The sequence below is a fragment of the Gekko japonicus genome, unplaced genomic scaffold (assembly GCF_001447785.1).
Source record: "Gekko japonicus isolate JY-2015 unplaced genomic scaffold, Gekko_japonicus_V1.1 scaffold4, whole genome shotgun sequence".
In the NCBI taxonomy this organism is placed as follows: domain Eukaryota; kingdom Metazoa; phylum Chordata; class Lepidosauria; order Squamata; family Gekkonidae; genus Gekko; species Gekko japonicus.
The window spans coordinates 3,788,167-3,803,448 of NW_015165234.1; the positions used below are offsets into that span (position 1 = coordinate 3,788,167).

General features: G+C 39.2%; 1 protein-coding gene across 1 annotated transcript in view; it reads left to right on the forward strand.

The window, feature by feature from the left end:
- Positions 1–15,282, forward strand: part of ARID2 (AT-rich interaction domain 2) — a 164,179-nt gene that overhangs the window by 18,730 nt on the left and 130,167 nt on the right. The window contains exon 3 of the mRNA XM_015409772.1: positions 888–985. Coding sequence (XP_015265258.1) covers positions 888–985 — 98 coding nt within the window. The remainder of the gene's footprint in view (positions 1–887; positions 986–15,282) is intronic.

The following is a 15,282-nucleotide window of genomic DNA, read 5'->3' on the forward strand; positions in this document are numbered from 1 at the left end:
AGAGATGAAGGGGGGGGGTTGGGGGGTGCCGATGGCAGCCTCCCGATGCCCCCTTTCCCCGCTTTTGGGCTCCTTCCCTCCTTTCCTTAAGAGGAGAGTGGCAGAGGCTGTGTGTGAAGCAGTTTCTTCCGCTTGTGGTTGCCGCTTTCAGTGTGTGTGTGTGTCTCGCGCACAGAGAGAGAGAGAGAGAGAGTCTGAGTGCAGTTTTAGTGCAACTCAAAATTAGCGGGCATGTTTAACATCGATAATCGGCACGGAGCATGGGCTAGGAAATGATCCTCGCTGCCGTGGGGGCGGGGGGGGGGACCAGGCGCTGCCCTCCGAGCCCTTTCCAGAGAGAAATAACAAAAGGGGCAGCCAAGACGGTGTGTAATCAAATAGCCATCTTTAGGCTTCAAGGCTAGGGACAGAACTGTAGGCCTCAAAAGAAAGGCCTCTCTGTGTCTACGGAGCTGGCGGAGGGGAGACTCAGCGGGACGGTTCCCCTACACCCCCGGCCGGCGGGGGCGGCCCCCACCGAGACTTTCCTGGCTCATTTTCAACTTCTTTGGGTTTTAACGGACCGCGGGAGGATTTAAAAGCAGGCGACAGAGGGACTTCCGATTGGTTATTGTCCAGGCTGGGAAGACAAAAACAAATCCCTTTCCACGGCATCGAACCCTTTCGCTTGCTCGCTCCCCAATAAAATAAATGTTGTAAAATACAAGGGGAGGAGCAAGATCGTATCTCCAGGGACTGTCAGTGGGAAATGCAGTTCCCAGACCCAATCGAAATAAATCTATATATTTATCCTGTGCGTTTGTCTCATGGCAGTCCTTGGGATGGTCGCTACCAACGACGTTGTGTATGTGTGTTTCTTGTGCATCTCTGTGTGTTGTTTTTGACAGGTATCGGAGAAGAATCAGTGGGGAGAAATTGTAGAAGAGTTTAACTTTCCCAGAAGTTGTTCTAACTCTGCCTTCGCTTTAAAACAGTATTACTTGCGGTGAGTGTTGATAAGGACTTTTGCAGCAGTATTAAGCATGAGGTGGCATTTCGGGTTTTTAGGATGTGAAAATTAAATAACATCCTCATCATCTGTGTGTACCTCTCTCACACTCACATTTTAAAATCTTGTTGTGTCTCACTTATCATTTGGAAGTTTTTTCCCTTTTGTTTATGGCTCTGAAGTGTTTGTATTGTTTTGTATTTTACTTTTGCCAGCATTACACTTCCTAAATGAACAAACAATATAGGAAGCACTATTGATTATTAAAATTTATATCATAGTAAGGCTGGCTCTGCTAAGCAGGTTGATATAGTTTTAGAAACTTAGGTTTCATAATAGTAATGAAGTTGCATGACTGTAGAATTGTGTATGGATTTGAAATATGAATGGGAAAATATTGCTTTTTAAATAAATGATAACAATATACAAATTACTTATTATCAAAACAATTCCATTTTTCAAGGTATGGAGAGTTGGGAATGGTTTATATTTCTAAAATAAACACTTTCTTTCCACAAGTAATTACTGAAATTTGGTTTTCTGTCAGACTATGGTAAATTTAATTTACATTTTTTTCTGTATTCCCTTCTTAGCTGTGTTGATTTTTAAAATTTGAAATCATTTGAAGTGTTGGTATAGTTGGTATTTTTAATAATGAAACAGTATTGTTTGCAAATAATATTGGATCATATTTTTACCAATGTGTAGTTATTATTCTGTTAAGGAAACAATGTGAATTTTGGACACTTTTAAAGATAGGTTTTAAGCCAAAATATTAAATATTTTAGTTTTTCTCTTGAACTAGATAGGAACTGCTCTGTTTTGTAATAATTCTGTTTAAACAACCTAAGACCCAGCTATCTGTTGGAGATTTAGCATTAGGAAATGTAGTAAATGCACAGAAGTAATTTCTATTGGCTGTCCTAGATTGACTTCCAAGTTTGAAGCTGTAGAATTCACAGCAACAGTGCAGAAGTGGTATTGAGTTACAAGGAAGCCTGGAAATCCTTACTCAGAATCAGTTGGAATAGAAAGCTGCTGAATATATTTTGTGATGGCACTTGATTTTGCTAATAATACTGGACCATAACAAGAACTTTCAACATAGATTTGCATATGTGCACCTGCAGTTTAGTCTGTGAGGAGCTTCAGTGATGTTGTTCAAGGATGCTTTGGGATGTTTGTTGGGTTAATCTATGAATGTCAAACATCAGAAAGCTAATGAAGATAGTGAATTAAAGGGCATGGTCTGTGCATCTTTTGAGAATTCATACTGCATACAAAGTACAGCATTTTATACCCATTAAATTGATGAGACCGAAGTATGCTTAACCCTGTTCTGGATTGTGGCTTTCCTGTATTTCAGATTCTCTTATCCAAACTTTCCTTAAAGAATATTAGAAAATCCAGGATTGTTTTGCTTTTGCCCTGGTTAAAAGACTACTTATGTGCATGTTCACATATGTCACAGTGATTTCACTAGGACATCTTGTACTTGAACATTTGTAGAACAGGTAAAACTGTAGATTAGTTTAATTAGTTTTTATTTGTATTCTGCAAAAGGTGGCATGCATCTGGATGTTGTCATGTTTAAAATTTTTGTAAGGATAATTATCAATTCATTTTTACATCTAATTTTAGATACTTGCATCATGATGCCTAGCATGTTACTTGGAAATAAGTCCCATTGAGTTGTATGGGATTTCCATATAAACAAGGATATTACAAGTCCAAATTAACACTAGAAAGTGACGGGGATATCTTTATAATAGGGTGTATAATTTTTTGACTAAAATGCTTCCACTGATGAGCTTCATCTGTAATGCTTTTTATTAAGTCAGGTTAGCAGTATTTTTGGAAAAAGTTAAAGGAGAATCTGAACAGTACCTGATTTTGTATTTCTGAAAAATTCTACAAAGAACATTCAGTAATTTATAGATCTGTTTTATTATTTATAATCTCTGACTTTGCATCCTTAGTATGGTTTAGTTTAGGTGTATGATGATTTTCCTCAGTTATTTTCTTTGGTGGATCTGTAAATCTGTGCTTTTTGTATGGACATAAATTATAACTGTGGAATTTCACATGGAATGACACTTGTTTTAAGGAGAGGGTTCAGGGGAGTGGGTGTGAGGATTTTGAATTTGATTTAAGAGTGGATGAATGTCAACATGTGACTTTTTAAAGTAGGAAGTTTTCTTGTTCTTAATTTGAGAATGTGTGAAGTGTCTGCCAGATGAAGGTTTTGCAAGTGCATGTTTAACTTCTGCAAGCCACAAAGGGACTATGCAAGTCCCTCTGTTGACTGTTACTAGTCCAGATGGACTAGTAGGATCCGTCCATGGGACATAGTCCAAGGAATTGACTGCAGCACTGATTATACTGGTAATAGGTGTGTCTGTTACTGTAGTATCTTTTATGTCATACTTGGTTTTGTGCTAGAGTCTCCGTGGAATGTAACAACTGCAACGAAAATTGTAAGTGCATTGGGCCATGGTCTTTTAAAACAGGTATTTATTAGAGCTACTTGCCTGTAGGAGGACCTTCATAAACATGTGCCTTTAGTAGATTTGTGGTGATTTCCTGGGATTCCAGAACTGCCAGCTGCTCTGAGTGAAATGGGAATAGAAGGCTTTGGTTTACATGTGATGTAGACCTCTCTAAGGAGGCACAACAATTGCTTAGGGAGGTGTGAGTGGAGGCAGAGAAGGGAGGCATCAGTAGAAACAGGGAAGGTTGAAGGAAGAAACATAAAACTCCATTCTGAAGTACAGGAATGTTACTTTAAAATGGTAACAAGGATCCTGTCTGTAGACATATCAGCACTGATCAAGATGACTTATGAAAGGTACATTTGAATTCATATGTGCGGTATCTTTGATTAAGTAAAATGGAGCACCTTGGGGTTGTCTGAGCAGGAAATGATATGTCAGCCTAATCTACTTCATGCCCTGACCTGGATAGCCCAGGCTATCCTGATCTCAGAAGCTAAGCAGGGTCAGACCCAGTTAGTATTTGGAGGGGAGACCATCAAGGAACACTAGGGTCACTACACAAAGTCAGGCAATGGCAAACCATCTCTGAATGTCTCTTGCCTTGAAAATCCCTAAGGGATTGCTGTCACTTGACAGCTGTGACTTGACAGCAAACCCCCCCCCCCCCCGAAACCTACTTTGTAGGGCAGTTAGGAGGCTGAATGCTATGTTGAAATTTTGAAGAAGGGACAGGATACAGCAAATAGATAGTACAAATAATTTATAGTAAGCTGACATCTTTATTCTACTTTATAATTCACTCATAGAACTCGTTTTTCCAGTCCTGAAATGATCCTTGTCAGGATTTCCATGACCTTTGTAAACATGTGTGAATAGTTTGGACAAAGAATTATTCAATGAGAATCCCAAGTACAGCAGTTATAGGATGATAGTAGTGATGACATTTCCCTTCACTGATTTGTTCATCTTGCGCATTTGTATGGGAGTCCAGTCACAGGAATCTTTACATGTGATGTTGAAACAATATGTAAAATTAATAGATGCATGAAATATCAACAGTCATACAGGATTTCTTCATGTTCAGAGTCACCTCACTTGCAAAAGAATATTGGACTAAATTGTTGAAGTTATATTACAAATATGTGCCAGAGATTAAAATTTGAATTTTCAACTTTGTTAACATTTTGGAGTATGAAAGTCTTCGATTTGAATAAGAAATGGCATGCTGGGTCAGACCAGTGCTTCATATAGTTTAGTATTCTGGTTCACACACAGTGGCCAACCAGATGCTACTAGAAGTGGGGCATAGAGGTCCAAACTGTTCATTGTTATTGCTACTGAACATGGAAGTTCCATTTAGTCTTTCTGATTAGTAGCAGTTGATGGTCTCATCTTCTATGAACATGTGTAATCAAAGCCAACTAAACTAGGGACTGTCACTACATTCTGTGGCAGTGAATTCTACAAGTAGTTTACGCTTTAAGGTACTTTGTTTTGTTTGTCCTGAACCTACTGCTCCTCAACTGCATTGGGTGTCTGTGAATTGTTGTATAATCAGAGGAGAGGGGAGTGTTTATCCACTTACTCTATCCCATGCATAGTTTTATAAACCTGTTATATCACTCTTTTCTCCAAACAGAAAAATCCCTAATTCCTTAGTCTTTATTTTTAACGATGTTGACTTCAAGCCCTTGATCATTCTGGTTGTTCATTTCTGCACTTTTTTGTAGTACTAGCTTTTGTAGATATGGTGATTACAACTATATGCAGTATTCCAAATGCACTCACACCACAGATCTATCCTAGTTGTTGTTTAGAGTCACTTTACTAATACATCCTTTACAGTCCTTATTTACATGCAATAAACAATCTTCTGGTTGCATCAGGTATACTGTAGAATAGGTACTTCTTTGCTGACAGTTATGAAATATCAAAAGTCTTTGGAATCACTGAGATGGATATATTGATTCATAATGTCTGTTGTAGAAATGGAACATTTGCTTCAATAAATTTAGGAGAAAATTTATACCCTTTGTTTTGTATTTCAGTGTTGATTACATGCATGTAACATTAAGAGATATTTATTTGTATTTAATTTTTTAAAGGTGCCATGTAAATGTTTAGGCCCCAGTGTCACCAGGAGGAGCTTGTACAGCTGTAGGACTAAGGAACGGTAGTGGCAAAACGTACTGTGCCATTGGGTGGCAAGTTATTCATAGGAATGGTCAATTTTTTTCTTGATTTCAGGAGGCTCATTGTGACAGAGTTTTAGAAACTTTGAGCTATGGGAAATTAGTTCATGAAATATCAAATATTTTAATTTAAAAGAATGTGACCTTGTAGACTACAACCTATGTTGTCACTTGCTGAAATTGAACAGTAGCAAGCTTGTAACTACAGCTGCTTTATTTTAGAAAGGTAACTCTTAAGAGTGTTCATCTTAAAGTGAGACATGTGAAAGTCTTCTATCATGTTTCCATCATAGTTGTGTTGTATAATAATAGTAACTGAGACATCGGTTCACACCGTTATATTTTTTTATTGGGTCTTGTTCTATTATTTCATATTCGAGTTGGGCGGTGTTATCAATTAGTTTGACTTCTTTGAGATTCTTAATAGAATAGCCAGGCAGGTTAAGAAACTCACACATGGGTTTACTTATATTCTAGTTCTTCATGTCTGACTTTTGATATTCCAGTCATACTGTTTCTTAGACTGGAACAGGTCTGGCATATGTAAACTGCTGTTGAAAGCTACTGAACACTGTTGACAATGTATTTGTGTGTATTCATAAAGTTCTTAAGTATAAGAACCTTGGATGTTAGAGATTTCTAACTGTTCTCAGCTTTAATCACAAGGCATAATGGGCACTTTGGTTTGACCTTGATGTTGATGTCTTGTGCTTATTTGGCTATCAGTGAACCATAGCTTCAAGTTGGTGATTGTAATGGGGTTTCCTTCTCCTTCTCTGAGAGTGTTGTCACTCTTAAAAATGGGTTGTAGATCATTTATGATTTGCTGCAGCATCTTTAATTGTGTCATATATAATGATTGAGCAAGTCATGTTGTGTTTCTTGTGTGGTTTGTTTTATTAAAATCTTCCAGGGGCAATTTTTGTTTACCAGGGTCAAGAATGCTTGTCAGATTTCCCTAGTGTTTATTGAGTTGTCTTGGATCTGAATAGTTAGCTATATTTCATCATTTTTCGGTAGGCAATGGCCTTCATAATGTACTATGACTGGTAATACTGAGGTGAGCATAGTGGTCATTTGGTTTACTGAATAAAGTGTCTTCATGTAACACAGTATAGCTTTCAGAGGGTTGATGTATTTCTTGGAATCAATAAGGCCCTGTTTATTATAAATGACAGGAGGTTAAATATGGGTGACATATCTCAGAAGATTCCTCACCATGAGTCCAAGTGCTGAATATATCATCAGTGCAGCTGAGGTATACTAGTTGGGTTAAATGGTAGTTATTCATGAAACATTGCTCAGAATCACATATGGTAATATTCATAGGGTGCTATATATGTGCCCATCACAGTGCCATGGATTTAATGGTATAGGATACCTTTACAGTTCAAATAGTTATATAAAAGTACAGCACGTGATACTGGTGATGGCTGTATCTCTCAAGGATGTTGGAGGTAGTGTTCATGATGGATTGTCATGAGATATTGATATATAATTATTCCACATCCATAGATGTTAAGATGATTTCCTGTGGGAGTTCTTTAACAGAGATAAGTGTGTTGAGGAAATCTGTGGAACTTAAGATACTCCTTGTTTTGGCAAAAGATGGGGGAAGTGGTGTTTTAACTGGACTTATGGATTCCTAACTCATTATAAAACCTGATGGAATAAATTGAGGTATAACTTTTTTATATGAAGATTCCACTAATGCATTTTGTTTTACAGTTACAATAACCACCTTTAAATATTTGCTGTGAACATTTCAACATCTGACAAAGTGGACTATATTCCTTAAACACTCACACTCTTACATTAAAAACATTTCACTCTTTAAAGCGCTTGAGAGACAGAGGGCTTAGATCCATGGATTCTCTTCTGCTTAAGTGAGGAGTCATGATGTGACAAAGGCCCAGTATAAAATTGGCAACTAAGAACAATCCTGTCCACATTGGACAGACTTCTAAGAAGACTTCTGACTTTGTGGAAGGAAGTTCTTGGATCCATTCCAGAGTCTTCTTTAATAAGCAACTAGCACAGTTCTGAACTTATTTTAATTTGTAATCTTAGCACCCCCTCCCCATTTCATTAGCTGGTGCTTAGAGTGTGAAGGACTCAGTAAGGTGCCAGCATAATATCATAGACTAAGATGTCACATTAATGCTTCAGTTATTTGCTAGAATGTGTTTTAGATCAGGATCAACTGTGTAGTATGCTGGAAGTTCGAAAATACTATATTGAAGCAAATGCCTCACTGAACTTACACCAACACTCCTATATGCAATTGATTTTCCTTCATTATTATTTTTGGTTTAGTAGTTCATTATTGCTACAAGGCCGTGTGTTTCACTTTGCACTTAATAACGTGTGCAGAAGACCAGGCACTTGTAACTTTTCCCTCCCCTCAAAGCTGTTCACAATAGAATAGCATTTGAACTATTTGAATATATTTGGATCCTGTGAATGTTCTGCTAACAGTGAAACTGTGCTCCAGTAAAAGATAGCGTGTTTCACTGAAAGAAGATGCTGCTATTAGTGAAACAGATTCATAGTATTCAGCTGATTGTTTGTTTTGGGCTGCCTGGCAGGTATGGTAATTTTATGCATTGTTGACTTGTAGTCAGCATCAAAAGCCAAAATGCCCAAACCATTCACAGACTTTCCTTGTCAATACGGTGATGTGAGGACTGCCAACAGCAGTTAAAATAATACTTCTGGACTGTTGTGCAGTTTAGATGTTTAATCTTTATGGAGTTATATTAGTAACTTCTGAATGTTTCCCTATGATACTTTACAGTGTTAATGAAAGACTTAAAGGTGGGCAATGAGTGTGTGTGCTGACTGGAAGCATACTTTTTTATTTTTCTCTTAGCTGTGATTTGTCAAAATTTTTACTGATGCAGACATGTGGAATTATGCACCTTAAATTAGTATATTGGCTAACCAGTCTCCTCCTGTACATGTGGTAGTGCGAGCAGAGGGTTGTGCTTGCAGCAGCTACCATATTCTGAGAGAGATAATCAAGGTAAAGGTGGGTACACTTCCATGCTTGACTCAGAACTATGGGAAATCTCCTTGTACATCTTCTAGGTGATATATGATTATACCAGTGTTATGAACAGTGGGCCCCTTCCATAAGTTAGAAGCACAGTGGCCAGCTTTCCCCTTCCACTAAAAATGCTTGCTGCAGTTTTTATACCACCAAAGTGTTAATTTCATCGCAAACAACAGTGCCAGTAGTTGCTGGCTACTCGGCGGGAATGGTGCAGTGCTAGATGAAGGCAAAGTGGACCCTTGTACTAGGAATCCTCAATCTAATTCTGTGCTGTGCAAGAAAGGTTGGAGATTAGGTGGAAGGCTTTACTGAAATAAATAGAACATGTAAACACTTTTAGGGCTGAGGAAGAATCCTATGAAACTGGCTCAGTGGCATGGAGTATGCAGAATAATTCCTTGTAGATGAAAGGAAATTGATCTTTGTTTTGTGTGTGTAGCTATATATGCAAATTATAATTTAAGTTTTTAGGGAAGTAACCTAAAATATAAATATTAGATTAATTATTAAAAAAATGGTTTATTTTCAATAGTAGGTTATTGTACAATAGCAAGGGAAAATGAGATCATAGTAGGCAGTGGGTGAATGATGAATGTCTTCAAGACACAAAAGGCAGGAGGAAACAGTGAATCAGTGGATGGGTTGTGGATCAGGTTCTTCTCTACCCTTTGATCATGGGTAGTCTTGGAATAGTACTCTGGCCTTACAGAGCCTATTGTACAGGACTTCCCAATGTGGTGCCTTGGGCCACCATGACACCTGCCACTGTGCTTCCTGGGACCCACTTCTTGGCAGCTATTTTATGGTAGCAGCAGTCACCTTGTCCAAAAGTGTGCTCAGGCTCAACAAATTTGGGGAACCCTACTGTAGTAGATACTTTTTATACTTCTTTTTTTCCTTGAGTTACTGTTTTGTTCTCATTAAAAAAGAAAGTTGTAAAGAACACGTTTCAGAATTTGATAATATGTAGTAGAAGGATGCATTTATTTCTTTATTTTTATCTCGCCTTTCTCCCCAGTGGGGACCCAAAGCAGCTTGCGTCATTCCCCTATTTTTTGTTTTATCTTCACAACAACCCTTTGAGGTAGATTAGGCTGAGAATGTGTGACTGGCCCAAGGTCACCCAGCAAGCTTCCATGGCAGAGTGGGGAACTGAATCTGGGTTTCCAAGATCCTAGTCTGACACTTTAAACATTGTACCATGCTGGCTCTCACATAAACTATATCAACAAAAATGTAAAATGTAAGTGGTAGTAGTACACAATTCAAGTATTTATAGGCCTGCCTTTCTGTTGAGAATCAGAAGACCCAGGGTGGATACCATGAAAGAGTGGTAACTCTTAACATGTCTGTACTATAGAGTAAACTGTTTTTATTCTGAAAGTCATTGCCAAGGAAGTTGCTAAATCCAGTTCACTGGAGACTAATGTATTAGAAATAAAGATATAATTAGCATTATGGTATTGGGCATATTCAAAGCAATGGTATTCATGATGTGGTCCTCAGGATGAGTGAGTACATTTTGTGTTCAGCAGTGTAGATTCGTGGTGAGTACATTTGGTGTTCAGTAGTGTTGATCTGTGGTGTTTTGAAAGCATACTGCAACTTATTAGTGCAATTGTTGCATATTTGGCCTCTCTGGATAATAACTGTTTTGACATCAAAAGCTTGATTCATGGAGCCCAGGCACTAGATTTCTTTGGCCTAATTGAGCCTGCATGTAAGTTGAGGACAGTGTAAGAACAGAGTTACTGGTAGACTTATGCTAAAGTGATGAAGGGCATATGATGGTGGCATCCATGTTCAATCATTTCTTTATAATCTATTCATTTCTATAGTGGGAGAGTAATGAGTTGGCTCTAATTTTTATGTCAAAATGTACATGTAAATGCAGATAACTGATTCCCTCCCTGTCTTAACTTGCTGCCTTCACTGCTTGAAATACTATCCTCCTTATTTTGGTTCACTTCTGGTATCTGAGCCAGACTGGGGGGAAAGGTTGGCGGGGTTTCTGGAGGTAGGTTGAGGAAATGCAGAAAAGGGCAACTAGAATGATAAAAGGGTTGGAACACTTTCCCTATGAAGAAAGGTTAAAACACTTGGGGCTCTTTAGCTTGGAGAAACGACGGCTGAGGGTTGACATGATTGAGGTTTATAAGATTATGCATGGGATAGAGCAGGTTGAGAAAGAAGTACTTTTCTCCCTTTCTCACAATACAAGAACTCGTGGGCACTCAATGAAATTGCTGAGCAGTTGGGTTAGAACAGATAAAAGGACATACTTCTTCACCCAAAGAGTGATTAACACATGGAATTCACTGCCACAGGAGGTGGTGGTGCCTACAAGCATGGACAGCTTCAAGAGGGAATTAGATAAACATATGGAGCAGAAGTCCATCAGTGGCTATTAGCCACAAGGTATAGACAGGAACTCTCAGTCTGGGGCAAGTGATGCTATGTATTCTTGGTGCTGGGGAAACAGTGGGAGGACTTCTAGTGCTGTGGCCCCACTGCTGGACCTCCTGATGGCACCTAGTATTTTTGGCCACTGTGTGACAGAGTGTTGGACTAGATGGGCCATTGGCCTGATCCAACATTGGCTTCTCTTATGTTCTTATGTTCTTAAGATATGTAGCTGCCCCTTTTGTTTGTCCTTCATCAAAATCAGGTGATATCTGGCATACAGTGTTTATTTTCAGTACTGTTTTACTATGAGGATACACTTTCACAAGATCATAAGAAGAGCAACACAATTCACAATTCTTAAAAGCCTATCAAAACATTTTTGAGGTTTATTGTTAACTAGGAAAAAGGCCTGTTGTGGAAATAAATACAACGGCCTCTAGAAAAAGGCTCTGGGCGGCTGCCCCGGCCTTGGACACTCAGGGTCAATTTGCTGTGGCGACCTCAGCAGGGTATAATGACACTGAGTCCACCATTTTCTCCAGAGGAACTGATCTCTGCTACCTAAAGAACAGTTGTAATTTTGACTGATCTCCAGCCCTCACCTGGAGATTGGCAAAGATGGTTCCCCAGAAGGGAATAGTTGGTTTGGAGGGTGGAGTCTATGGCTTTGTACCTGTCCGAGGTCCCACGCCTCCTGAAACCTCACCCTCTCCAGGCTCCATCCCTCACATCTCCAGGAATTTCCCACCTGGAGTTGGCAACCCTATCTCCTTCCCAGCCAATCATCAACCTACCTTTATTTCCCCCTCACTCTTCAGCTTTCCACCCCCCACACACCTGCAGCCTCTCCCATGCTCTGAAGCCCTGACTGCTACATCACATTGGCTGTCATATGGGGGCCACCTCAGCAGCATATAAGGATACAGAGCCCACCATCTTCTCAAGGGGAACTGATCTCTGCCATCTGGAAAGCAGTTGTAATTCTGAGTGATCTCCAGCCCTCACCTGGAGATTGGCAACGATGGTTCCCCAGAAGGGAATAGTTGGTTTGGCGTGTGGAATGTTCTAGAGAAGTGCCACCACCATTCGGCTTTTATATATAAGGGAGATGTGTAGCTGGCATTATAGTAACTAGCATGGAACACTGCAGTTTATAAGTCTTTGGAGTGGAAAGATGAGAGTACAGCAGGTTGATGCAGGAGGGGTCGAACAGGAAGTTTTATAAAAGAACATTTTAAACTGGTGAACAGGACTGATAGTTTAAAAGTAGGTTCTGCCGAAAATAGGGATGCAGTCCCAGGCAAAATGATGCATAATATTCCTTAATGAGAGGCATAAAAACTATGTTTGGTATGTAGTTTGCAGGAGAATTAGCTAGACTACACTGTTTTTGGAATGATGTAATAAAACAGCCACTTAGAATATTTTTGTTTAAGGTTAACTAACTTAACTCTAAAAGATTCATTATACTTCATTACATATTTGAAAGTCTGCATCCTCTTTCCTCATGGAATAAAAATACAGGTCTTATGTGGCAGACTCCTGTTAAGTATGGTTTTATTTTATTAAGATATCCCTCTTTTGTCCCCAGTGGGGATGAGGACCCAAAGTGATTTTGGCCAATGCCTACATTAGTTAAAGACTAGCATAGAATTCCAAATTCAATTTTATAAGTCAGAAAGAGCAGAGTATTCATCATAACTAAATGTGACCCCAGTTAAGTATTGTGACCAGAAACAATTGTTTCTTCAGTCACTAGCAAAAATGAACAGAAAGTTATTTTGGCTTCTTAGTTTATGGGACCTTCTGCTGAGGATGTTTCTGGAAGTCATGCATGGCAGCATTCATAGTACCAAGGATATACTTCAGCTGCATTAATATAGGGCCTAGTGTCATTGTGAAAATTACAGGATATCTGGCAGTGGTGTACAACATACAAGCCACCTGAGATAGAGTTGGCTCATTGGAATCCTTGTCCTTATTTCAAACTCTCCCGGTGAAAAGGTTCAAAAATGACTTCATAAAATTGTTTCTGCCTCAAGAAGAAAGCTCAAATTGTGTTTCACCCTTTTTTAGGTGGATTAAAATTATTACATCTGATAATTGCAATTTCAAAATTAAGTTTCTTACCAGAGGAGAACCCATGTGGACTTGAGAGGGGGTCACTTCATTTCCTTCTGTATCTCCTTTCGTATATTCTCATTCTCTCCGCCTTTCAGCCCCCATATCTTCTCCCTTTCCCCTGATTTTTTTCTCCTTCCCAGTTACCAGTCAACCTTGCTTTCATCTGCCCCCTTGCACAATCCTCAGCTTTATTTATTACTAGCTTCATTTATTCCCCCCCCCCCCAAGGGGAACCAAAGCAGTTTATATCATTCTCCTATCTGGTATTTTATCCACAACAAAACCTGAGGTAGAGTGACTGCCCCAAGGTCAACCAGCAGTCTACCACTGGGGAGTTGAACCTGGGTGTCCTAGTCTGACACTCTAACCACTGCACCACATTGGCACTCAGCTGTTCCTCCTTTCCTCCTGCAGCATTCTCGTCTTTGGAAAAGTCTGGTATATTTGCAAAAGTTGTGTGTTAGCAAGTTACTCAGATGATTTGTGTGGTGGCAGAGTAGAGGTAGACTTGAGAGGCCCTGCCTTTTACCTAAGGCTGGCAGTATTGTTGTGGTTGTTTAGTAAGCTCAAAATAGTCACTGATATCTCAGAGGACATTTGTTTCTTAAAGGGGCAAGCTCTGGTTCTATTATTTGGGGGGAGGGGTAACCTCCAAACGTGTTTTTAAAAAAAGATTTCAGATTTTCCTGCAAACTTCAAGCTTTTCTCAAGTTTGTAGAAAGATATGTCTTGTCTGGCCATGACTGTATTCTCTGGATTTAAATATCCACAGATGGGGCCATGTTGAGAATTAGCTATATTGATGTTAAGATAAATGCATTATGTCTGTAAATATGCTTATGTATATGTTAGATAACTTCCATACAACCAAATCAGCTGGATAATGATTTATTTCCAGCATCCATTAATCTTTTTCCCAAATATGGCCCCCAGCTATGGATAGCTAAACTTGTGGATCGGGGCCGCACTTAGCCCAAACAGATTAGGGGAGTCCATAGGTTTGCAGAAAAATATGAACAGTTAAAAAAAATCATGGGGGTTTAAATTCCCTGGAATTAAATAAATCATTTCCTGTGCATGCACAGACAACACATTTACCATTGAGCAGCTGGAGAAGGGCCTGGTGCTTGCTGCTGAAGTAGCTGTGGAAGTTTTGAAGCCAGTGGCAGGCCCGGCCATGGCTGCAGTGGAACTTAGCTGCAGCAGCAGAGCCTGGAAGGGCCAGGCCATGGAGATGGCAGAGTTTGGGAGCTACCGGCAGGCCTGGTTGTGGCTGCAGTAGAGCCCGGGAGCTGCTCGGGGCCAGCTGCGGCAGTGGTGGAGCCCAGCAGCCGCTCAGAGATACTAGTCTGACACTCTTAATCATTACTCCACACTGGCTCTCCATAATTGTTCAAAGTTGATTTGCAAAAGTTGTGTGGTAAGCTTTTCAGCATTTTGCTACTTAAAAAATATAACTTTGTTAAAAAAATTAAAAAGAGACTTCAGTCATCAAATGGTCTGCTACTTACACTGATTACAAAACCAAATCTTAGTAATTGTTATTATGAAATGATTAAATTAGCTTTGAACAATTGTAATGAGTTGTTATAACTTTTAACAATGTTAGGTAATGTTCTCAAAATGGGGATGATTAACAGTTCTTCTGTTTGGCTTTTATCTTGAAACACCAGGTCTAGGCTCTCTGTCTTCTCTCAATTTGAGCAGGCCAGTCTCTCCAGGCTTGTAGTACTAACAAATGGCCAATAGAAGAATATTTGCTGAGTTACTCCTGCCTACTGCAGCAAGTTTTGAAGAATATTTTCTGTTCAACAACTTGTTGCGTTTGCCACCCCCAACTGGTAGAAAAATTTCTTCTCTAATTAGTAGGTGAAGGAATGGAGATAGGGAGATAATACCATTGATCTCAGTGCATGTTTCTAATCTAATAAAGCAAAAGTGTGGTAATTATGTTATTTAATTTAATTTAAGTATTTTCTGAGAAGAAGGTATACAGTCTCATTACAAAACTGATTAGCCAAA